Below are 27,483 nucleotides of genomic sequence, written 5' to 3'. Positions count from 1 at the left end.
AAAGTCTCTACTTTCGGTGTGAAGAAAGAAGAAAACCAAAATTGGAGATTTAATATCTTAGGTATTTCTCAGTAGATTGCCTTTAAATTTGGTATGTGAAGTAACAGGTCTAGTTTAGCACATCTACGGAAACTATGCGATGGTTTGGATTACTACATCCTGCGATGACAATTAGTTATAATTGCTAAATTATCACTTTTGTTAATAACACTCACTATTTCCTATAGCAGGTTTGCTTTGCCCGCACAACACGCTTCCGTGTGTTTTGTAGGTTTTCAATAAATGTCAGCTTATGATTTGTTTATTAGAATAACGCGCTGCTATTTGTTGAAATTTCGTATAATATTTCTATATGTACATTTTCTCTGTCTCAGGGTATGTTTAAGATATTCCTTTCCTTTCATACAGATCAATATAAACATCTATTTGAATTTGCTAGATTTTCACGTTTACCTTGCAATAAACTTTTGTGTGAAAGAACTTAGTAAACGAATGTTTGTTATCATTATGTCATGCACCGGTAAGGGATCAGTGTACCATGAAGATATAAGAAAAATCTAACCCTAAAGATTTAGCAAAGAATTATTAACATGAAGATTCGCAATTTCAAGTGTTTTTATTTTTCAGATTGATGTGTATCTTACTTTGAAAATGAAGATGAGTTCCGATACTTCAAAACCAAAAATTTGTATACAAAAAATTCAGTTTACACCCGAAGTTATATTCTTTAACCAAATAATCAGGGTATCAAAGAACAAACGCACTATTTGTGATCCCTGTGTCCACTGTTAGAGGTCTCTCAGACCACACCATCACTTTTTCTCAGAAACTAGCGTCAGGCACCGTGATGCCGCTACGTCAAGAGCTGGTGTCATAACGTTAAAATGGTGAAATATTTTTGGTCACACATTACGCGGTTATTAAGACATGAATATGGTATTAAAATACGTTATAAAATATATACTTCGATTGTATTGTGTGTTTAAAACTCACACATTATTATTCACATAATATGCAATCAAGGTCGTTTTTTCTTAGTAATTCATTTTCGCAGGAAGGGAGGTGTGAGAATCATTATAAAAGCCAAAAATCCCAATAAAATAAACTAATAAGATAATGTTTTCAAAACCTTCTTTTAATGGAAGTTATTACGTTATGATAACCTGTTCTCCCCTCCCTTCTGCAACGTTGCTGCTTAATTTTCTGGAAGTTCGTGTTTTTCTCAGTAATATATGCGTATACCCAAATAATTAGTTCAGCATACATTTTCTTTATTAAATACATGGACCCACGAAAGTGAAAGTTAGGTTCGAATATGAGATTCTTATTTGATGGTGATTTCACGTGCGTGACAAGTATTCACAAGGCTATAAAATTTATCACCACATTTCTGATGTTATCATGTAGCGTGTGTTTTCAGACAACGTCTAGCTCATAGACTGACATTAGTTGTTGCTTATATGATACTAGAGATATAACTTTACAAATAAATTAGGCTTTGGATATATAGCCTTTCATGTTACTATTTTTGCTGTTGCGCGCGCAGTTATATATTTATATGTGTGTGTGTGTGTGTGTGTGTATATATATACACACACACAGAACCCACAAGAGTTTGGAAGTTTGTAAATACCTCGGAAACTGATAAGACGTGCCCGATTACTTCATGAAAATTCAGTGAAGCGTGGGTATATTTTACTTCAGCCACATCCATTTGAAGAACTTTAGCAACTTGAGGTGTATATCTATAAGAATTCTATAAATGAAGTTTCAGTGACCTGGTATTACTGTGAAAGACGTCTTGGAAAATGTATGAATATACATATCTCTTCAATTTTGATAAACTCAGAATTGTGTTCAAGTATTATAAACTTATATTGTATAATGCGATCGACTAATATTATTGAGAGCTATTTTTATTATATTTTTAATTCATGTAAGCTATAATAACTCTTTACTTGGTTTTGTCATGTCACTTAAACAGGTTTGTCACGAATGTGAACATAGTAATTATGATTTTTGTTAATCTTCTTAGGGGGCCTAGCAGATACATCACCAAGCTGTAACTGAACTCCATATTTCACGTCATGCTATCACAGAATCGTTCTGTGAATGTTGTGCCGTGTATGCATTATAAGAGTGACAATAAAATCGCAGTCTTCTCTTATGATTGCCTAATAATTGATGTTCGTTATGTTTACTTGCTGCCTTCCCTCTAGTCTACTCGTCGAGGTGAATTCCTGTACGTTCTGGGAATCTCCCAGATAAGGTTATGTAGTTTCAGTTTACCTCCTCTGGGATCTAAATATCCACTCACGTGTTTTCCGTGGTTAGCGACCCGTGAAGGCGAGGAGAGGATCCTGGTGGTTGAGGGGTCCAATCTTAACACACCACTTTGGCTTTGAATTCCTGTAGACGAGCAGCCTTGAGGGGGACACCCCAGGGTCAATGGGCTAGGATCAACTGACTACCAGTGTTGGACGTTCTTAGCAGGTGTTGTTGACATTGTGTTTGATGTTAGTGTTTGGGTATGGTGCTCACAAAACCCTGGTGTTGCTGCAATGTTCTTGTTTGACATTGTAGTGCGTCCCATCGCAGGCCTTAATGGTGGATGGAGTCAGTTGGCGCTGAAATGTATTTCCTGTATTATGGTTACTCCCATTCACGAAAAATACATAAAAATGAAAAAAAATGGAAAAATATTATTGGAAAACGCCCATTCATGGAACAATGTTGTACAGTTACCATCACAGTAAGATTCTGTACCTCGATTTCTAATTATGTATTCCTTATCTAAGAAATCCTTATGGCAGATGTCTCTCTCTTTTATTCAAAAGGACTTAGAGGGGCGTGCTGTCTTCTCCAGGTCAATAAAGAAGTTAAGCTCTGGAGACATTTTAGTGGAAAAATCATCACCACAACATACCAAATTCCTCTTGAAATCAAAAGCCATTGGGGATATATCCATCGAGGTTACTCCCCATGCAACTTTGAATTCATCCAGAGGAGTTATAGTTGAGAGTATTTAAAAAAAGATTTCCGAGTCAGAGATCCTCGCTGGTTTCTCCAACCAAGACGTTTCTTTGGTGCGCCGAATCTCCACTCGCAAAGACGGAATTATGTGCCTACCAATGTTCTGATATTGACGTTTATATCACCAAGTCCTCCTGCCACAGTCAAAGCAGGTTATTTGAACTGTAAGGTATGGCCATACATTTCAAACTCTCTTAAACGTTTCCATTGTCAGTGGTTTGATCACTCGAGGACATCATATCGTGGTTGCTTAACATGTGCTCGTTGTGGTAGTAAAGACCATGACGCCTACAAGTACGAACTGAATCCACACTGTGTTAAATGTAGGGGGTCACACCCCTCTCACTCTATTTCTTGCCCTAAGTGGGTGGAGGAGAAAGAGGTGTAGCAGTTGAAGACTATAAACAATATCTCCTACCCAGAGGTTCAGAAGTTATTTAACCTCCACTATTTCAAACATATGCTGCTGCACTTTGTTCCACTGCTGGCTTGGCATGGCCAGGTGAAAAGAGCTCTCGATTCATAATGCGAGGGTCGCGAGTTGGAATACCCGTCACGCCAAACACGCTTGCTCTTTCAGCCGATCCCATTATTCGTTGGTAAAAGAGTAGCTGAAGAGTTGGCAGTGAGTGGTGATGACTAGCTGCCTTTAGTCTTACACCTCTAAGTTTGGGATGACTTGTGCAGATAGCCTTCGTGTAGCTTTGCGTGAGATTTCAAAAAACAAACAAACCATTCCATTGCCACAGTAGGAGTGCAGACAGATCTCTCTGTACCTTTAGCAGAGGCATTGGCAAAACATCTGAAAAGTCTTTTGTGCTCCATGGTTAAAATAGTTGACTAATCTCCGTCTTTTTCCATTTCTGTCCCCGACACTCTTTCCAGTGACTGTCGAGGTCCACTTTCGTTGACTTCTGGTTCAGGTGTTTCCTCGGGTCCATACTCTTTTGCACCTCTGGGATAAAAAACGATTATTCAATCACGCCCTCAGTCGCAAGAATATTTCTTTACAGATAAAGAACTGCCTACTCGACCCAGGTCATAGTTCATCGAGGTCGATAAATCTCTGTCCAATAAAGAAGAAAAACATGGTCGAAAATAGAAAGGCTACCCACACCATTCTCCTCCACATAAAAAATGTCCACTTTGATACAGTGGAACTGTTGGGATTTTCATTCGAATGTAAATGACATTAAAGATGGGACTTGTTCTTACCATCCTGTGTCTCTCTCCTTACAGGAAACGTTTGTGAAACCTGCTGATGCAGTCACTTTTTGGCAGTTTTATTTGTACAGAAATGACAGGTCATGTGATGGAAGAGTGCATGGAGGGGTGGCACTGCTGGTCGATCAGCATGTGTCCACCCTGTCTTCGCCACTCGGTATACCCTTGGAGGCTATAACCATTCCTGTTTCCTTGGGTTGTACTGTCACTATTTATTTTCTCTACCTGGCACCTGAAGATGCGTTTGATCAGTCAGAGCTTGATGCCTTTATTGAGCAGTTACCGTCTCCTTCTTCCTTTTTAATACTGGGGGATTTTAATTAACATAATCCCCTCTGGGATTGTGCTTATATTGATGAAAGGGATTGTTCCATAGAGTGTATGCTATTGGATCACAACCTTTCTCTTTTTAAGTACTGGCTTTTATACTTATTTTCAAGCACCCAGTCGGTCTTTTACTGTTATTGATCTTCCTATCTGGTCCCCTTCACTTTTCTCTTACTTTTCTTGAAGGGTTGACATTAGCCCATGGGTACTGATCATTTTCCTATCATTTTGAGAGGGCCTGGCCGTAGTCAGTGCCACCCAACCCGCCTGTATTGATGGAAGTTGGATCAGTCCAACTGGCCCTCTTTCACTACTCCCTCAAAACTTGATTCTGCCATCATCAGTAAACTATCTTGTTTCTTTGTTTTTACCTTGAGGTATGGCACCCTGCAAGACGTCCACTGATATGGGTTGTGTGGCTATTTGCCCATTTTTATTAAACATTTGTAATGGACTAGTGATTCCAAGTCCATGTGAGTTCAATACGTTCTTTCACACAGGAACTTGGAATCCCTCAGGTCTGTGTCTTGAGTGTCACACTTTCCATTATAAATATTAGTGCCATCAGTGGACGACTACCCCTACTGTTGCAAATGGTCTATATGCCAACAACTTTTACATCTCGTGTCAGTTATCGAACATGAGGTTTATTGAATGGAAGCTACAGGCTGCTTTCAATCGTTTACTGAAATGGACCACAGCAAATGGTTTTACCTTGCTCTAAAATCGTTTGCATGTACTTTTGCCGCTAACGGGGTATTTACCCTGGTCTCAAGCTCTGTCTTGGAGAAGTTGTGTTTCCCGTGGTTCTTGGGGCTTATTTTTATTTCACATATCAAGCAGCTACGTGTCAAGTGTACAAGGGCACTGAACATCCTCCATATCCTTTCTTCTTTCTCTTGGGGAGTGGATTGATGTTGTATATTAAAATTTTTTCGTACCCTCATTCAATTGAAACTAGGCCATGGTTCTCTGGTCTATGGCTCTGCCAGGACCTCAGTCACGAAGATGTTGGACCCTGTTCACCATCAGGGGCTTTGGTTCTGCATAGGGACCTTCTGCACTTCTCCAGTCCAGAGTTTGTACACTGAGTCTCATGAACCACCATTGTTTGCAACTGTCTTTACTATATGCTTCAAAACTTCGATCCTTACCACAGCATCCCACCTGTGGTTGTGTTTTCCTTCCTTAGTGGGCCGTGCTTTTTCAAAATATACTGTCTGCTATTGTTCCTTTTGACCTTCGTATCCAGACACAGTTGGATGAATTGAGTCTGTCCTTGGATAACATAGCTGTATCCACTCGTCAGCCCATCCCATCATAGTTTATTACTATCCCCAAATGTGACCTTTCTTTGAGTCATTTGAAGAAGATGGCTACTCCCGATTGGAAGTACCACCTTCTATTTGCCAAACATTTTTCGAACCATCATTCCATTCCCATTTATACATATGGTTCAAAATCAGGTGACTGTAGCTTCTGTCATAGTTTGTTGTTGTTCAATGGTTGTACACAGAATCCCCTTTACAGTTTCAGTGTTCACTACCAAATTGAACGCCATTTTTTTTGCTCTGGATCACATAGTTTACCAACTGTTCTATTTATGCCAACTCGCTTAGCTCTCTACTGGCCATGGAATCACTTCATGTTAGTTTTTACCCTGTTCATGTCGATATTCAAAACTGACTGGCCCATTTTTCTCTATCATCCACTTCTATCCAGTTTTTCTGGATACCGGCCCACATCGGTATTCGCGGGAAAGAGTTCACTGACATTGCAGCTAAGTCTGTCTGCTCTGGTGGTATCACGGCCGTGACTATCCTATACATTGACCACGGTGCTGTATTCAAGGCTGTTCTTCGCACCAATTGGCAGTCAACTTGGAGTGAGCAACATGATGACATGTTTTTCCTGATTAGATCTGTTGCTCTTTGGCTGTCTTGCTTCCGTAATGATCGGAAGGAGGAAGTTGTCCTGGCTAGGCTACACATTGGTCACAGTTTTTTAACTCATCGCTTTCTTTTATCTGGGACTGATGCACCGGTGTATGTGTGGTTTGTGTGACACTCAAGTCACAGTAGACCACATTTTGCTGTCGTGCCGTCGTTACGACCATGATTGACGGCATTATTTAAGACATCTTTTACCATTGGATCACCCTTGACGTTGGACAGTGTCATTGGCGTTGGTGACACTGTTCGCCTCAGTTGTGTTTTTGAATTTTTATTTCGAAAATTGGACTTTGTTTCGGTTTAACATGATTCATTTTTATGTATTTTAGTAATTTTACTTTTTTTTTTACCTTTTACCGGTTGTTTGGCGCAGATAGGCTGGTTACTTTGCACCAATGAACGCCAAACAACCCTTTAGTCTATGAATTTAAAAATTTGGGACAACTAGCACGTATAGTCTGCGTACTTTGCGCGAATATCCAAAGCAGACAAACCAGCATGATGTGATGTGCTGTAAAACGTATGTAGAAAAACTATTTCGTGCGAACTTGATCCTCGTATGATTTTATTAATGATGTATGCACTGATCACCATGGATTAATTTACTTATCCTTATGTTTTACTGTCGATTTCTGTAAGGCTGTTTCTTAATAGTATGCACCCCCGAAGTAGCCGATTTATTATGCTAGAAATCGGATTTGGATACCCGTGGTGAGCAGAACATAATAGCATTTTGTGCATTGTAAAACATTTCCATTTTATATCGTTAATATTATTACTTATTTTTACCTTTACACACTATTCTAACAGTAATTTTAAAAAATGTCATTGTGAGAGTTTAACTATTTATATACGTTATTTTATGTTGTAATCTGGTTTTTATACGATCTGTACTTAAATTTTGACTGAAGTTATATAGCATTTTTTCGTAAGGAATTCATCCACTACTATATTATATATATAGATGCGTTAAAATACGGTGCTTGTTATAGACCGTCGAATTTATATCAGCACTTACGAAACCTGTCGAAACCAAAACCACGATAAGCTTGTAGGAATCAAAAAGATATGTACATTTTGGTTATCAAATAAAATATGGTCTTAGATAAACAATTAGATCACTATAAGTGTACTTTGATAAAATCTGATGCTTTAGCAATTTTATTAAAAATATATATGATATTGATATGTAATATGTACACGTTTTGTAGATATGTAAATGCTTTAAATTCCTCAGTATATATCAAATCGACGCGTGCATTGCCTTAACATACATGAGATATGTGATTTTACAGCTCTCTAAATCATATATATATATACTACTTTAATGTTTTGTAGCACGATGCATTTCAAACACCAGGATCACTCTAAGAAATGGAATGTTTTTTTTTGGTTATTTGATCGATTTACTAAAGATGTTAGTAGGTTTGTGTATGTTAATTTTAAGTGCTTTCAGTGATACCTTTATCAGTTGGCGTTTTCTGTGTATATATCAATGTTGATAAATTGGAAAGCACATATAACCTTTTAAACGTGTTTGTCTCTTGTATATCTTATTTTCTTTATAACAGATCAAAGCCGACCGAAACTACCTTGCAACCTGGAGACTATTCCTAAAGTTGATCATTTCTCTTCCCAGCGCCATCGTTGGAATACCAACGAGGTAGGTGATCAACATTTTGTCCAAGCATCATCCGATCCTCTGTAAAAAAGCAATTTTTGAGTTTACAGAAAGTCGATGGGAGTTTTAAATTACTTTCATCTCTTAGAATTTTTTAACGAAAACTTACAAAAACAAACAAGCAAATAATTTATATTGTTGTTTTAACTGGTATCCAACACGTTGAAAGTTCAGTCTTAAATTTGATATAATTTAATGTATGTAAATAATTAATATAAAGTTAATTGATATATTATACCTTCCATAATTCAAGAATTGGTCATCAGAGCTATTAGTTTCGATAGTTCAGGTAATGAGGTAATTTAAAAGGCGATTCCATTGTCGAAAGTTATTCGTACCAGGAGGTACGGTGGAGCAAGTTACATACTGGTGACATTATAAAGACGGCATCAAACTTATCAAAAGATATACTACCAGTAGAAAACAATCCTGTTAGTTTATCTCTAAATGTAAGAAATGTTCTAGTAAAGCGTTACTACAATCTTGGTAATAACACTAGTGCAATATAAGGTACAATCGCAGGATCAACCAGTAGTGATTGTTATGAGAAACTTATAAACATATAAAACAACAGTTGACTGGTTGTTGCTGTAGCATGGGCGTGTTCATAGAAGCGTTTTAAATGAAACATTCTTCAAGCAAGTTGTCCTTTCGTCTAACAGTACACAGGTCTTGTAATCAGAAGGCATCTTCCACACAGTAGGACTTTGGCTATGGGCCACTTCTGGTCTTTTATTTAATTAGTATGGCTTGCTCGCTACATTCATTGACCTGAAATATATCTTGTGATAGCATGTAAAATGCAACTGTTGGAAGTCAAGCACTATTATTCACGTTATTTCATGATTGAAAGCAATACTTGATATCAGGGGTAGCCACTTGAAGTTTGTAAGCATGTTGATTGTGCGAATTTCGCGATAAGCGTACTCTGGTAGTAATTTGTTTTATTGAAATCATCTTTTTCATCGTCTCATTAAATTATCTACTAAATATGATAGGGCTGCCTCTGTTGCTTAATTAATTTTGGATTACGGGCGCTATAATAGAATAACTAACTTTATATGTTACTACCAGAATATGAACATCCTCCTGTATGTATTCTTACTATATGGACACGTATATACATTGTTTTTTTGTTTAAGAGTATACAATACGTATTTCTGTTTCTCTTCTGGTTAAATTGCTCCTTCATTTATATACTACTACATTTATTTATAGTTTATTGATGTACTAGATATATATAACCGCATAAAGATGATTTAAAAATTAGAGGTATGAATTTACAATTTACAATGGTTAGGATGATGGGACTGTGATTGTAAGTGTTCATGGTCGCGGTCCATTACATTAAAAACTGCGTTCTACATTTTCGGACGTGAATGCTCTACGGTGGGTTCATTACAATATGTTAAAACGATTTGAATATTCAAATCATCAAGCCACGTGACAACGATAGCCGATCGATTTAAAGTGGCAGTGGAACGGAATGTATCAGAACTACATTTTGACATTGCCTGACATTACGTAGGTGATACCACCGAAAATATATCACTTTTGAGAATGGTATACAAAAGTTTTTCTTTCGACGCAATATATTCGTGCACTCAGATCTTACAGATGTGTTGAGAGCTGGGATTTAGATTTTATTGAGACAAAGGTATCCCCTTGTATTTAGCAGCATTGGAAAACAAAGGAATGTGGATCAACTTGATGTAGTAGGCCCAGCCAAAGAGAGACCTTCAACAAGTCGTACTCCAGTCATGCTAAACAAATTGTGCACCTTGTAACTGGCGAGTATTCACAACTACAAATGCTAATGGAAAAAACCGTCTGCGTAACCGGAGCAACAGTAAACAACATTATCAAGAAGACTATCCGTATGGAAAACTGACACAAGTCACGTGCAGATAAATTACTTCCACAACATGCCCCTTCAAACATCGCGTACTCCAAGCGAGTGGAGAACGAAATGGGTATTCATACTATTTTATTCTATACAAAGGCATACCGGTCAAATTGCTCGATACAACGTCTAGTGATTTCTGTACGATCGGACTGACTGTTGAAATAGGCATTGAGAAGCCATCGCTCTCATACATTTGATGAATTATGGAAAATATTTTAGAAAGAGGTGTGTTTTCAGCTTTGACAGTCTTATGACACAGTATATTTACAATGGAAACTGCGTTGCATGACTATTTTCAAGATATACCGTAATCACATAAAGCATAATCAGTCGTGGCGACATGGACGTTAACGACTTGGTATGGTTTTAAAATCGTTTTACTATAACATATTCAACGTCTGAATAAAAGAAACTCAAATACCACTACTTGGTCACGTAAGATTTGGCGATATGTGCTGTTGGAAAGCTTCCCTTCCTTTAGCTTATTAGTTAACAATTAAGGACGGCTACAGTGTAGATAAGCCTTCATCAGCTTTGTGCAAAGTTCTGACATAAATACTTACTTTGTCTCAGGCATTTTGCAAAAAGTGCGATGTTGTTTTATATGATTAAAATTTTTGGTCATTCAGTATAAAAATGATGGGTAACTTTAATTTACTGTCTTTATGAGAGTATACATACAGTTGCGAAGTGTCATAACGTGCTTCATTCAAACACTGCAAGTGAAAGAAAACCTTCAAATTTTTTGTTGTCATGACTGATTTTATTTTAATTTAATTTACTGTCTTAAACGCAGTTATAACAACATAACTAGTATAGTGTGGGTCGTTTAATATCACTTGTATTCATGTCTTGAAATTTGTTAGCGAGATCTTAAGATAAATATGGGCTCAAATGTTGCACTCGTATTTCACGAATAGTCTATGAGAACTTCTATTAACAAAGATATTATAATTTGATGTAAACGTAAAAGTCTAACTTCGTATGTTTTGTGCCTCGGTTTCAAGTAGCTGTTTAGAAATAGCTGCTTGCTTGAGTTGCTAGCCTCTGATCGATAACTTTGTTATTTTTGTCGTTGTGATATTAGTAACCACACTATTAGTAATGTTTGCTGTAATAACGCCGTCAATAGTTTTTGTAGAAGTAACCTTCTGCGCTACAGGCAGTTATGAGGTCTTAGTTAATATTTTACTTCTAGTAACCCTGCCAAGAGCTATGTGTTACTATGATTACATCATAAGTTTTGATACTGTTAACTAAACGTATTGTGTTATGTGCAACTTGATTCTAGATTAAAGTTCAAAACCACAGTTGATACTATTAATGTGGAAGTAAGGTGCGCCAACAACCTTTGTATAGATCTCAATTTTTGGAATTAATTTTATGCAAAAAGAAGTTAAAACAGCTGAAAGATTTTCATCTTACAAAATTATAACATTATGAATAAAACTTGAATGGAATATTGGGTAATTTTTTTTTTATAATATAAGGAACTAAATCTTAAACAATAAAATGTTGCTTGCTAAAAGTATCTGGACATATAGCCGTAGAGGGACTTTTAGTAATCGATATATATCTTGTCTCTGTGTCTTTGGCCTGAATAACTGCTTCTTTTGTTCGAGACGTGGGATTCAACTATTTCACAAATATGTCATACCACTTGTCTCTATTGCTCTTTCGCTTCGGTCGAACTTGCCTTAGTAACTGCTCCAGAGTTAATTTTCTGGCCGTAAAGAGCTCATTTAATAACATTGATTTTCATTCATAAGAACCGAGCGTGAGCTATGCGTGCTTTTTCTCAGATATCATTGACACGCTAAAGAAGTCGGCTTTCTGACAAAAAATGTTGCCATAGCAAGCGGAATGTTTATGCATTACAAACCCTATTGATGTCTGTGGTTATTTTGATGTGTAAGCACATTGCAGATATGTTTCATGCCCAGTGTGTAAATTACAAGTTAAATTAAAATGTTTCCGCCACAGTTTTTCACAGTTGGAATAACATAATACTGTGTGCTTGTTTGCCTAACTCTCTAAGCCAAAGCTCTTCCACCACTTCGAAACTAGGTGGAGCAGTTATCACTATCAAAAATATCGATCATTAGGACTTCATTTGGTGAAAGACGTTATATGAAGTCAAGGAATCTTGTGGAAATATATAATTTACATGCCCCCATCTCTGAGCGTACCCATAACATTCATGAAGATCATACTGTCTCACATCTCATTTGTTTGTACTTCCTCGGATTTTTCACCACTTTAAAACCGAATATTTTATTGCTAGCTTTTTACAATGGAACTAGAGCCTAAATGAACAACTGCTCATCAAATGACGATGTTTATGATGTAATGAAATGGTCTAATAATTCAATAAACTTAACGTACGCTAGAGGTATTCAACAACAGTGGCTGTTCACATGTGACTACATTGTATCTAGGCAATTCATTGTGAATTTACGTCAGAGATTATTTTTGCACTCTTTAATACTATTAAGAAAAATAACTTTTATCATATTCAAATAGCACTTCTGTTGATCATAATGTTTTTCAGGTGTTTTACTGTTATGTTTCCGACACTGTTGGCCCGGCATGGCCAAGTGTGTTAAGGCGTTCGACTCGTAATCCGAGGGTCGCGGGTATGAATCCCGGTCGCACCAAACATGCTCCCCTTTCAGCCGTGGGGGCGTTATAATGTAATGGTCAATCCCACTATTCGTTTGTAAAAGAGTAGCCCAAAAGTTGGCGGTTGGTGGTGATGACTAGCTGCCTTCCCTCTAGTCTTACACTACTAAATTAGGGACGGCTAGCACAGATAGCCCTCGAGTAGCTTTGTGCGAAATTCAAAACAAACAAACCGATACTATTGAATAGCTTCATATACAGTCACGCGTAGCCAGTAATTACAGTTATTTCACTTATCAATAATTTCTTCGCAATTCGAGCAGCCTTTTATCTCCCATTTCTCCAATTCACTTATTCGCGTTTTTTAGGTATGTTGTACAAGTTTTATCACTACTAATCTACCTATTTTATGTGTGTCTGTACTTACAATTAATTACTCTGTATGGATTTTGAGTGGGTCACATCACATATTTTGGAAATGTCCTTGTACTATGAGAAATGAATAACGTTAATTATGATTATTGACTATCTGAATGAAGATGTTATTAAGTTAACAATGATAGTTTATATTGTTCCAAATTTTTAGAAGTTTTGCCAATCATGTCTACTATCTTGATATGACTGATGCTGGCTTGCAATAAACAATATCTGTAGTCAGTGCTATTGATTATAACTTGTCAAGCCTGCCTTCTTTCATGTATTAGCTTCATTCTTTTATATAAAATGTGCTTTATATATATTCATTCTCCTGAGAATATAGTGTCATGCACACCTGTGCATTATAATATCATACTTGAAAGCACTTGATGTAAGGTTATGAACTTATGATATTAAATAACTTTGTGTAATTGACTTATAAGAAAGAAGTATTTCAATGTTGAGAACAAAGTTTTGCTAGTTTAAATTATCTAATTACTATAACTTACGATATTCAGAATTCTGGCGCGATGTTTTATTTCTTATTTCAGAAATTGTGACTTTCGATAAACATATATTTGACATTGAATTTCCTATTGGAAACTATATTATTTAGTATAAACGAAACCACAACAATAGGCTATGCACACTTGCAAGTTAAACTTCTGTTGTTTTTTAATAATGATACAAAACAAGTTTAAAGGGTACTCTGGTATTTCCATTACACCACATCATCTTATATGTCGTCTGTAATCATTCTTCGTTATGTCTGCACTTTCAGATTTATTTCAAACTGCTGTGAATTGTGGATGATGATGTGATTTAAATAAATTAAGAAGGAAGCTGAATTTATACACTTCGGTGGCTGAAAACTAATTAAAAACCGTAAGATTTTATGTTTTGAAATGTTAGTAGATTATTTCGATCATGTATTACACGTTGTATGATGTATAAGGTTTATGTTTTGGTTTTGTTGATGAACAGATATGAAGAGGGATTTGCCCTCGGTGTTTTGATTGCGGTATGTCCCGTGTATTTTCTCCATCTTGCCCTCAACGTGTTGACAATGGCTGATTTAAAATATTGAATTACTATCCAGCCCAGATAATAGCATGACAGATTGTTGGATATCAGTTTTGGCTCATTCATACATGATAATACGAAATCGATGGGCACGGTCTGTAACGCCTTTGGACCAGGTTGGACCTCGTGGTTAGCATGCTGTACCGTGGTTCGCGTCCCAGCTCACAATTTTGGGTCGTGGCTGTGTTATGGGAGTGATGATCAACTCCTCAAAATTAGATTTAGAGTGACCCAACAATTGATAGTAGGTAACCGTTTGTAGCTGCCTTTTTCGTAGTCTTATCGTTAAGTACGGTAGTACTTAACAGTAGGAATCGTGATTAAACAAAATTCAGCCATATTTAAAACCGTGTTTAGAGTATCTTAATATTAAAAATGACTATTTCACAGTATTGAATCAGCAAAACTAAAGCTTATTGTACTTATAGAGCCTCCTAAATTTCTGTATACATATTTATGAAGTGAATCAGAATTTAACTATTTCAACGAATTTTTATCTAAGTAAGTAAATAACTGACTTTTCCGGGTAAGTGTACAGAAAAGTAACAAACCTTATTGCTATAATTCTTTAACAGAACTCTTCTGTCTGTTTCTTCTTTGTGCCAAAAAGGACACTGGTATATATATAAAACGGACGACTTTGAGCATATAATTAGATTTGAGGGTAGGTTGGTAGAAATCCTCATGAGTATTGCATGGTATTGCTGAAGCAGAAAAGTATATCTAATAAAAAAGAAAGAAAAAGAATAGTAAAAGACCACTGTAATTGTATCAGTCTAAGCCACAGTAGGGATAACAATTTTAAATTTTAAGAACTCAGTTTTTGAAGTTTTGTAGCTGACTATTAATAATAATAATAATTGTCTCTCGGCGCGTCGATTTTTATATACCAGTCACGCGAGACTCTAAAACATTCACCAAAATTCGCTTGACGACAATACGCTCAATCACTAGTGTTATAGACACACCTATTACATTGTTGATTCGTATTCAAGAATCTACAAATTTCGAGAACAGAAGGACTTACGTAATGCATAGTCAGCAATATAAGTCACATGGAAAAAGGAACCTATAATGAAACAAGCATAGGTACTAAAATGAACATACAACGGTAAATCCATTACATAATGAAAAGAAACTACTACTTAGCTGTAGTAATTAAATGAATATCCCAGTAACTCCTAACTCTAATAGGGTTAATGAACTAATATACTAACCTTTGTTTGTCCAATACTCAAAACCAAAATAAGAAATTAGAAGGTAAAGAAGTATAAGTAGACGCACTTGGATAAGTTGTGTGTGTGTGTGTGTGTGCGCGTTTTACCCTCATTTCTTGGCATCCCCCGCTGGTACAACGGTAAGTCTACAGATTTATAACGTTAAAATCAGGAGTTAGATTCCCCTCGGTGAATACAGCAGATAGCCCTATGTGGCTTTGCTATAAGAAAACACACATTTCTTGACATACAAATATGCGACTATCTTTAAAGTAGTCACGTTATAACTAAGAAGCTACAACAGTAGGTTAATAATGACCAGTGGTGTCCATCCTGTGTGTTAAAAGCCATTTTAGGGTAATTTTGCTAATTCTTTTATTCTCAGATGTTTGGCTTTATTAACATAATTATTATAAAAGTAAGATTTGAAAATGAGTAAAATTCAGATGTTACAATAAATCAGATTTCTGAAAAAAATTTCCAATGAGTATTGTAATAGTGCTAAACTTGTGTAATTGTATCGATCGCGCTTTATAGCCCTTGCATATATTGTTTAACCTTAGAATTACGAACATTGACCCCATTAGCTTTTGAAACACGTTTTTCTAACCTATTTGTGCACAAAGTTACTTGTGGATGTATGACTTTCTTAAAGAGTTTCCATTAAACATCAGCCATACAAAAAATGTAAAAAATTTTACCACTTATATTGCAATGTATCCTAGTAATTACTGCGTCATGAAGTTTCGTAACAATCGTAAAATTAACCAATGAGGAACTTGCATTGCGTAGACAATATAAAAAATAAGTCGATAATTTGAGGGTTAAAAGCTAAAACATTAGACTGAAGTTTCCAGTAACTTGGATAATCATCAAGACAGTTGTCTGTTTTCATTATTTACTTTTGTAGAATATGATCTCTTGTGTTAGTTATATTCTGGGAAAACTTGTTGACAAAAGTGGAACACTTAATCATACTTCAGATGTAGTCTGTTTTTATGTAGATTTACCTTCAAACTAACATTGAAAGTTTCAAAAAAATATGAAAGGTCTACATGAATATCGACCAGAATCAGATTATTTCTGGAAAGTATACTGTCATATTATCATCAAGGTTCAACTTTCTCAGAGAAACTAACACCAAACTGTTGGAATCTGTAACAGTCTGAGTTCAAGTCCACTGTCGGGGTATCAACTAGAAGGATGAATACATAGTCTACGTTTCTGGCTCTTATACCTTTCCAAGTTGTTTACTACATCTTCTTATTTGTTTTTAAACTTCTTGTTCATATATTTACTTTTATTACCCTTGCATCTTTTCGTACTTAAATTTGTCTTTAACCCTATTTCTAAATGATTATGTTCAGGTATTAAACTTATTGTATTATTCCAACTGAAAATATTTAGTAGCATATTTTGTGTGTAAGTTGTATGTCGGCTTTTGTTTTTTTCTTTTAGCAAACGCCAGTGATCATATCTTACCATTCTGATCTGATAATGTTTACCTTTTATATGTAACTTTGAAGAGAAGGTGGGGGAGACGTTTGTTCATCTGTCTGATGCCTTAGTATTAACGATTATTCTTTTTGTCTTACCAGTTCAGAGATGACCTATGCACGGCACGCGATACAAAAACTGATGACACGCCCCTGTTGTTAATAAAATATCAATGTTGTGATATCTACGAAAATTGTATTTGAAATTTTCGTACAAACATGAAATGCTATTGAAACACACATCATATGTTTAATCACTTAATTTATAATGCCTTTCACTTTGAATACATGAACCTCTCCCCAATTCCTGCGAACTTTGGTTTGAAGTCAGTTTGGTTTGATTTAACCTTATAGTTGAGTATTTCATTTTGTATCTTGACTAGTCTTAATATGGTGTCATACATGTAATTTAGTCGTGTCATTTGACTTTTAGTTTGTCTTCACTAGTTTTAGCTTAGTGTCTTCTTTATTCACTTGGTTGTGCGTGGCCCATGATTAGCATGCCAGACTACAGAAGGATTGGTCCAAGGTTCGAGATTTGGTGTTTCAGAACACACTTCTTAATTCCAAAAGTGAGCGCATTTTCAAAGTAGCGACAAGTTTTACTGGTTGCTCTCCATCTGGTTTGTAGCTCAGTAATAGGAACGGCTTTTATTGAACCCAAAGGTTACTAATATAATTCAGAGCAAAAATGAAATTGAAAAGGAACCTATAAATAATGCATTATATTTATAATAGTAGAGTTTATTTCAGTCTGTAGCATAATTTTGATTTGAGTTATTTTGTCTTAACGGTAAATTTATTTCGGGGTCAAGTTCCTTTTTTGCTTTTAAAGTCAAGATGATTTTCATTAACCAGAAGACAGAGAATAATATTTAACTACCAACAAGAAATATACTGTACTTCCATATAAAATTCCAGTATTTTATTTTTTTGAGTCAAAATTTTATTATGGTTTCGAGGATCAGTGTTTGTTTTCTTAATTTCGCACAAAGCAACATGAGGGCAATCTGCGCTAACCCTCCCTTATTTAGCAGTATGAGACCATCACCACCAACCGCCAACATTTTTAGTATTATGTTTGTTAATAAAAATACAAACAAATATGCATTCTCATTCATCTTGATTTTTTGTGAAGTTCATGTATTTTAGTCTCAAAACTCTGTGTTGTGGTCTTTTTTTTTTTATGTATTGCGACTGGAACAATTCGTTTCAATGACCAGCAGTAGTCAACCATCATGCTAATGTTCCATCATCCCTGATACCTTCTTTTCATTTCTCTAATGTCTTGATGAAAATTTTCCTTTTCGTCACCGGATGTTTCAGGTTGGAAACAATCCTATCATCATATTTATTGACATCAGATTCAGAATAAGATGAAACTGTACCAGAAGTCTTTGGTAAAGTAGGTGCAGGTACATCAGGTCCATGATCAACAGATCTTATAGCAAATTGAAGGTTTGGATAAGAAATTTCCTATATTTTTTTTATTTCAAGCGTTGTAGCTTTGCACGTTACATTAGTAAAAAATAATAGTCATCTCCATGGTTTATAGGTTCACACTGGAACTTTGCAATTCCAAAACAGACAAAAGAGTTTTTTCAGTTCATTGTCTCGATTCCTTGACACAAACATACAATTTTGTGGTAAATTCTGTTACGTTTTGCCTTTGTTTATTTACAACAGATTTACCACAAACACAACAGAATGTGTTAGGGTCATTGACGCAATTTCATGCTGCCATAGCGATGAATAACTAATATTAGAAAGAAAAAATAATCTCAAAGTGCACGACACACAAATACTATCTGGAAATGACATGCCATACGACCTGTTAACCGTTTATATACTAATGTTGTGGTTCTCATGTTTACTAGAACGATCGTTAAGACTCTCATGTCGCGATTAGTCTAGAGAAATCTATCGCCAATGGTTGACAGCATTTTAAACATAACAAATAGTAAGTATGACCATATTTCAATGAAAATTATTCACTTATGTAGACGTACATATGACGTTTTGTGAAAAATCTGTAGGTGATGGAGAAAAATTAACATCATTTTCGAATGTTATTCAAGAATCACTATGAAACATGTCAAAATTGCAAGACAATAGAACCATCGCAGGCCTGTGTAGTGGCTGAACATAAATTACTTCATAACATTTTATACGTTATATAGATAAATATATATTTTAGGATGCAAGTGTAGAGACTATTAACTGCAAAAACATCATGTTCACCATTCATTAAAAATAGTACAGATAATACATTCGTTACTGCAGGCATAGCGACTTTAGAGTCTGTTTTATCTCACTTTTTCATGTATGAATAGGAAAATATGTTATAGCAAATTGGCATTTTTAATGAACCAGCATCTCTGTCTGTAATTGACTTACTGTTTTACAAGGAAGTTTCTTTTATGTTGCTCTTTAGTTAAGTAGTACTAATGTCAGCATACTATTCCTTCGTTGGTTCTCCTTTTCAAACTATCATTGAATAACCTCACTTGATAGCTGGTAATCATCCTTTAGAAAGCCATAAACATCCTTAGTAAGTAGGCTATTTGTAGCAAAGTGTATAATACTTATTGATGTTACTGTATTAGTGTACTTCCAGATTGTCGGTTTTTTATTTAATTTGTGGTTTATTTGGGAATTTAAAATAGTAAATTTCTTTACTTTTGAAGTGTTTTCGAAAAAAAATATAGGTAGAATTTGACTCCTTAAGAATATTTTTAAAGCATAAGTGGCTTTTATCTCAATTATTAGTTAGGCCTGTAAGTTTTTAAAGAAAAACTGTTTCATTTCCATTCAAAACGTGTCCCAAAAGAAATAAACATCTAATCTATAATATTTATAGCTAGTTTATTCTTAAACTGAATTAATAAGAAACGTGTATTCTTTCATTGGGGTGTCAGTTTTAGTTTTTGTTATTGTATATATACAAATTATTACGCAATGACTGTTGTATTTCAAAACACGTTTCAATATTATTTTCAGTAATTATAGCAAGTTTAAAAGCAATTATGAGTTTTTATGACAAATTTTGGAGTTGAATTTTAGTAACGGTGTTTTATGAGAGGATTTGAACTTCAGTGAATGTGCAATTTTATTTTGTCCACTACCACGCTTTTCGGGGAAGGGTTTTAAAATGAAGAAAATTGTAACAAAAAATAACACCGTTGTTTGGAATATGACCAAGATTTCAAATGTCTGTCCATTTCGTGTCATCTAACATTATCATTTCAATTTACGCTGCTTATTTGTTCTTTATTGTTAATTTGTATTGTTCAGGCAGCCTTCGGCAATAATGGTTGTGAATATTGTAATAAAACATGGGCACTGTTACTAAACATATCATTGTACTTTTTACTTTTATTTGACTACCGACCAAACAACAGCGACTGTGTAGCCATTTTAATGTAGTCTGTAATTTATATAGAGCCTCATAATCTACTACAGCATACATATATAGCTGCGAACGGGCCGTCGATGTTATTTAATGTCTGTATGGTAGGCACGATAATGATTTTTAATTTATTGTCGCAACTGTTGATGTATAGGGTTCCTGCCGTTTGTGACACGGCTCTGTTGGCAAACTCGGTTTCTTGCCACAGCGAGATAAGTTTTGACCATGTAACACAAGCCTCCCGCTAGTACAGTGGTAAGTCTACGGATTTACAATGCTAAAATCAGGGGTTCGATTCCCCTCGGTAGGCTCAGCAGATAGCCCGATGTGGCTTTGCTATCATCACAAAAACAAAAAAAACACAATCACCCATGATGAAACACAGAGGCTTTAGTCGTTATAACAACATTTAGGCTGTCTCCTGCAACAGAAATCTTTACGTCGTAGTTTAAAAATAACACCAAGCTTAGTTTCGAACATCGGATCGACATTCACGGTGAAATTTTATAGCTGTACATGTTGCTTAAAAAAATTTTAGTTTCAGGTAAAATATGCAGCGGCAACGACCCACCAGAGTTTGAGTCGTCACAGTGAAAGAGGGTCGTTGAAGTCTCACAATGCATCTATAGAACTCGAAAAATTAGTATGGCTATCTATATATACGGTTTTACAGCTTAAAAAAACTATAAATTCTGCTTATATATATAAATACTAGCTAACATGAACTGCATGTATAATACTCATGTGGTTATATAATCCAGTTCGTTCACCATTCCAGTACCATTCGGTAGTCCTTCCAATCCAGTGTTTATAGACTTCCCTTATAGGTACATGGTATAAATATATTAGCTATATGTAAAACGCGGTGTATTGATCTCCACGCATCACAGTAGTTACACATACAGTACCACTATCAATTATAACATTGTAACAATGATATCAGGAACAAGAGCGTAGCCATTCCAAAGATTGTCATTGTTTTCCGAGGGAGCATCATACATCAACTACGTTTTTAATTAAACTAAACTATTTCAAATAGGGCAGTATTGGTATTGCATACATGTATGTACATGATGGACATAAAAAATAAGGAAACAGAATTATTAAATTAACAAATTATTAAAATTTGTTAATTTAAAAATATGAAATAGGGATCTTAAGAAGTACAAAAGTAAGATGGGCAGTTTAGAGTGAAAGTGCAGTAGCGAAAAGAAACCAAAAAACGAACAGACAAACTTAATGTGTGAGACAGTATTTAAAACCTGCAATACTTAAGAGAATCAAAATAGGAATATTTAACTTGACGAAATATTATTAACAGTAAGTCTCAAACCTTAAACTTGTTTGTATACTTTTGTTGTTACAATTGCATTTTTATGGTGGGACAGCGGTAAGTCTTCGGACTTGCAACCCTCAGATCTAGGGTTCGATTGTTCGCTTTTGACACAGCACGTAGCTCAGTGTGGCTTTGCTAATAAAGAACTAACCTGTTTCTGTATTTTTTTCATGATCCCTATTCCACTTTTTTAAAATAACAGTTTTTAATAATCTTGTTTTAATAGAAACGAGATAAAGCACGTGCTGAAAAAAGTTTAATGATAAGATCTTTGTTTTAATAAATTTATTTTAAATTCCAAAAGTTTAGTTCTTTATATGAACTAAATATGAATTTATAAAATCATAAGATTGCTTTACATCTTATTAAAAAACATTTTTAATTATCTTTAGAGATAAAGTTGATGTGCATATCGCTGCATTTTTTTGTTTTTTTACTATAAGAAAATAGAGGCCTGAGATAGAAGTGTGGATCGAGGCTTAAATGAAATACATTAATGAACTTCAACTGTTATAAAGTGAGTTCTTCTCGACGTTTGTTTCAGGCTGTAGTAATTACAAATCAATTTTCAAATTGCACTTCTAGAACTAAACTCAAAAAAACACTAACAGGAGAAGTAATCTATTCAGCTCCTCGTGTACTTAGAAATATATAAAGGATCACCATCAGTGTTCAACACGCTCGTTTTGTCTGTACGCTTGTCATGTTGTTTTGTATGGAGAAACTAGATGACAGCTGAAAAATTATTTCTAGTTTAAATCGGGGCAAAGTCTAGACCTGTTTTTACAAACTTTCTGCCTGTGTATTGTACTACAAACAGTTATTATGAAATAAGTTTCATGTGTGCACAGAAAAGCAACGTGATGGAAAGTTTTAGCCACAACCCCCCCTTCTCAAAAATTCTGCAAAATTGGGCATGTCTCATTTCTCACAGAAACCACAGCGGGTTTGTTGTCTACGAGAGTAAATCAGTGTTTTTATTTTTACTTAAAACAAATGAACTCTAGTGCTGTTTTTGGACATTCTTTTGTTTATTTTAATAAACCCAAAAACAGATATTCAAACCCAGGGTTATATTCATCATTCTTTAGAAAACTGAAAATTGCATGCTTCAAAATTGAAGAAAGAAGTTTGTTTGTGTTTTTTGTTATTAACAACTGACTTTCAACATTCTTTTTGAAATTGAAGGAAATATGGATTATAGAAATATAAAAACTGCCACAGGCAAGTTATGCAGCATTTGACGAAACATAATGTACACCGTAACTGTATGAACCTTTCTGCTGTTATTTTGATGCGTGGGTGTGTATATTCACACATACTCTATAGGTCTTTCATTACTTTTTGTTTATGCCTTCTGCATATTTGTTTATTAGTGGTTGGTTACGAATCTGACAAGTATATTTTGGAAATACATGGATGATAAGAAAGTCAGATGTCTTGAAGATGTGATTCACCGTTCGTGAACCTGGAAGCAATAGCAGTTACTGTGACATATATTGATCTTTTAACTAAATGACATTTGAACTTAAAGGAAACATCTCGGTATCGCCAACCGATTTTTTAACTCAACTGTCGCTCTCACTCGCTGATTTTAACTCGATTATTCCTTATTTGAACATAGAGTTAATATAATACCGTCCTCTTCACCTACGACTCATTAAATAACTCCTAGAAAGAACGACCTAAAGTCACTTCCAGTGTATCCAAATAAACTTTAAATATTTTTTTCTTTTCGGATTTTTAGTGCAATACTAAATAATGTCCCTTCGCACAGAAACAATATTATAAACACTTTGCATTGCTTCGTCATTTTAATTTGAACGAATTCTGGTGTGTTGACAAACACCACACAACTTAATTACCTGCGAAGAATTACATATTCTTTTTCTTAAATTGTTACGCCCTAAAATATTGCGAAATTGTAATCTATTATGATATAGAAACAGTGTATTAAATTGTATTTGGATAACTACGTCTTAGACAAATTGATGAATTGTAGAGTTAACACATTGAATATTTTACAATTGTTCGTATTAGTGTCTGAGTTACCGCTTGGTGGCAAAATTGTTCACTGAATGGACCCAGAGTTGTATTTTTAAGGAGAAAAATGTTAATCGTTTAGTAATATAATTAAAAATCACAAAGAAGAAAAAATTGAAATACTGTAGATTTGAGAGTTAATAAACCGCAAATATTTAATATATTAAAATGTGAAGGAATAAAAGTTAGTTTGTTATTGATTCAAAATAAACAAATTGATGTATTTTATTGCTTCTTATTTTGAAGAGATAAAACAATTTAGTATTGGATTATGTTTAGAGCTGATAACTGGTATATTGTAAAAAATATAAAGCTGGCTTGCTAATATAGTAGTATGTTGTAACTTCTTACCAATAACTGACAGGTTGAAAATGTTTGTTAAAATTACAGAATGTTTATAACAATGCAAGTCTTGAATAATCTGTTTCTGACTTTAACCCTTTTATAACAGGAAATTCTAACATATTTTCGTCATTTATTTTTTTCTTTCACATACAATATTCACTCTGGCAGCTACTGCGAATAAGCATATACTAATGGCAACAAGTGTCGTAGAATTCGGTTATTTAACACAATTGTGATAAACTTTCGTACTAAATAAAGCTCTTCTTTAATACTTTTGTCTGAACATTAAAAGGAAGAATATATAACACGTAAATGACGATGGTCGTTCTTATGAACGCTTTTTTTGCTGTCGAAGCGTGATTACAATTGTTTATATTAGTTATAAAACAAAATATAGTATCTGCCTTATTAAATTTGTAAACAAATATTTTTTTATTCGAAAATATGGCTTTCATAACTAGCATTAGGAACACTGTTGTCGTATTCTAACCAGCCTAGTGAGCTCTGATATTGATCGAAATGCGTTGTCGGCAGTGGTGGAGTGTACGTGGTTATGTATGGTTCAAATGCTATAAAACACTTCCTGGAAAATCCTTAAGGAGCTGAATAAAGATTGTGATGTGTAAAAATATAACAAGCCAAATACAGTGTTGTTGCTTTTTATGTAATGATGCCGGCTAGTAGTGATATTTTGTGTATTTATATCATGGAAAGAAACATACAAATATAGGTTTTTCTAACCTATATTGTAAAATATATATTACAGAGGTACTTTAGACATCTTGAGTTATATTTTCAGTTGTAGACTGTGTTAGTTTGATGTGACTATCCCTTAATGAAGCTGATACAGTAGAACTAGTAAATTATCCTTTTTTTGTACGATATCTAATAATATGGAATAGATAATTGCTTTGTTACGTATTATAATTTATTTCGGACGAGTCTCCGTTTTATTACGTTACGCAAGTTACGTATTACTATTTCAAATAACCGGAACTTTTAATTTAAAAATTAATTAAAAGTCAATATGTATCAGATATATTATAATAAAATTGATACATAAAATTTTATTTTCCTTTTTAACACAAATATATTTTAATATACAAAAAAATGCAATTTATAATAACGGTTATTGCTAAGAGCTATTATGAAAAATGGTTTATATACAACAGTTTTACAAATATGCAGATAATACTGATTCTTTTATCCTATCTAGAGCCGAACATTTTATCGACAATCCAGATCCACGACGAACAAATTAATTCTGAGTTGATTCTGTCAATCATTTCGCTTGAGCTAGTTAGCTAGCTATCTTTTCTTCACTGATCTCACACTGCTACAAGTTCACTTTTTACTGGTGAAGATATTTAACGTTCTCGTAGAAATTCTAACGCCCGAAATAATGCACTGAAGTTGAACTATTTGTAAAGTTCGAAGTCTATAAACGTTCCTGGTTAGATTCTGTGGTTTTCGTATTAATAAGCGTTAATCACAATTATAGCTTCCTAAGTCTATAATACACTGACTGTAGCTGACGAATAATTATCATATTCTGTCTCTCGGCTAGATAACGTTCAATTTTTTTGCGTCTTAATTAAGTCTCACTTTTGTTTATTGGCTAGTCTGGTTTATTTTTTATATTCAATATTTCATTTCCACGATTGTAGTCTGTGTGCAGGTTGACACTATGGTAAAGCTTTAATATTAGAACTAGTGGCATGGTTCGAATGCGTGCGATATCTTAAAATATTTCTCGCACTTTACACACTGTGTGCGTTATAATAGTGACAGTTGATCCCTTAGCGTGAGTTGTTAGGGTTCTGCTACCTGGCTACCTTTCATTTTGTGTGTGTGTTGTATAGTTCAATAAAATCGGAGACGGCGGCAAATATATTTAATAGTTTTACTGTAAACACAGAATATACAAAATACATTAAGTATTTTAACCAGATAAACATAATTTGACTTATTCACTATTTCGCTAATTTTTTTATTTCGTAAGGAATAAAAATTCATTTTTTATTTTACTTTTTAAATGAAATTTATTTTTAGGAAACGTTTAATAAATCAACGTAAATATTTTATATTCTGCATGGCTTCTCTCGTATCATCCCTTGGGTGGACTCAGCAGATAGCCCGATGTGGCTTTGCTGTAAGAAAACACACACTCTCGTATCACAGCGCCAAAGTTTGTATCATTGAAGTAATAACCTTAGATTTGTTCCAGTTGATTGTACCGATTAAAAAAAATTACTAAAGTGTTATTATTTTGTCTTAAAGAGAATGTTTGCGTAACAAAACGTCTATGAACTGCAATACTGTATAGTATCGGAGTGAAGCTATAGGTCATGCTTATTTTATTAATTTGGCTCTTCCGACGTCACAAGGTCGGTTAATTTATTAGCCAAACGATGGATAAATAACAAGATATCAATCCTTATTCAATTTTGCTAGTCCGTAAAATATCGGCGTGACTTTCAGATAGTAGGTATAGCTTGAAGCTTAGCAGTAACATTACAAACAACGTCACAAGGTCGGTTAATTTATTAGCCAAACGATGGATAAATAACAAGATATCAATCCTTATTCAATTTTGCTAGTCCGTAAAATATCGGCGTGACTTTCAGATAGTAGGTATAGCTTGAAGCTTAGCAGTAACATTACAAACAACGGTCAAATACCACAGTTACTGCATGCAAGAAAACTCTGATTGAAAATATCATTAAAAATTATGGAACTATATATGGAGTTTTTTGTTTTTTATACAGATTCAGTATCATAGTAAGCTTATAATAGGCTGGTTTTCTTTAGGATTTATATAGTTTCAAGCCTATTTTTTTCCCGTATTTTTGTAATGTTTTATTTTAATTTTAACATAACCAAGTATCTGCTCAAGATTCAGTTGAAAAATATTTTTCAGAAAAGAAAGGTATATGAAAAACTCAAAATGATCGGATAGTTTATAAAAAAGGTATAGTAGTAAACTAATTTATATCGCAATTTTTAAAATCCTTTTGTGAGCACCAAATGTATGTATGTATATATATATATAGAGAGAGAGAGATATATCAGTATGTGTTTGTAAAACGCTCTAAGTGTGTTGGATTTTATTTATTTTTCTACCTATCCCTAATGGCATGTTGATAACTTTTAATGCAAGCTTTATCTCGCCTAAATGCGATGCATATGTATGGTTTATTTTAAAAGTTTGATAAACTATACCAGGCACAGTATTTTATCTTGTTTGTCTGTGTGTGTATGATAAAAGGTATACGTGTAGATCCGGTTTTAACACACTCGTTCTTTAATTCATCAGGGCGTTATAACGTTCAGTCAATCCTACTGTTTGTTAGTCAAATAGTTGTCGGTGGGTGCTTTGCCGTTTCTGTAGT

General features: G+C 34.5%; 1 protein-coding gene across 9 annotated transcripts in view; it reads left to right on the top strand.

Annotated features, from left to right (window-relative positions):
• Positions 1–27,483, top strand: part of LOC143250856 (calmodulin-binding transcription activator 2-like) — a 188,657-nt gene that overhangs the window by 104,778 nt on the left and 56,396 nt on the right. For all 9 annotated transcript variants that reach the window (XM_076501984.1, XM_076501968.1, XM_076501986.1 and 6 more), the window contains exon 3: positions 8,108–8,199. In XM_076501984.1, coding sequence (XP_076358099.1) covers positions 8,108–8,199 — 92 coding nt within the window. The remainder of the gene's footprint in view (positions 1–8,107; positions 8,200–27,483) is intronic.

The sequence above is a fragment of the Tachypleus tridentatus genome, chromosome 1 (assembly GCF_004210375.1).
Source record: "Tachypleus tridentatus isolate NWPU-2018 chromosome 1, ASM421037v1, whole genome shotgun sequence".
Lineage (NCBI taxonomy): Eukaryota > Metazoa > Arthropoda > Merostomata > Xiphosura > Limulidae > Tachypleus > Tachypleus tridentatus.
The sequence above is the reverse complement of the archived record's forward strand: the minus strand, read 5'-3'. Positions and strand labels throughout refer to the sequence as shown.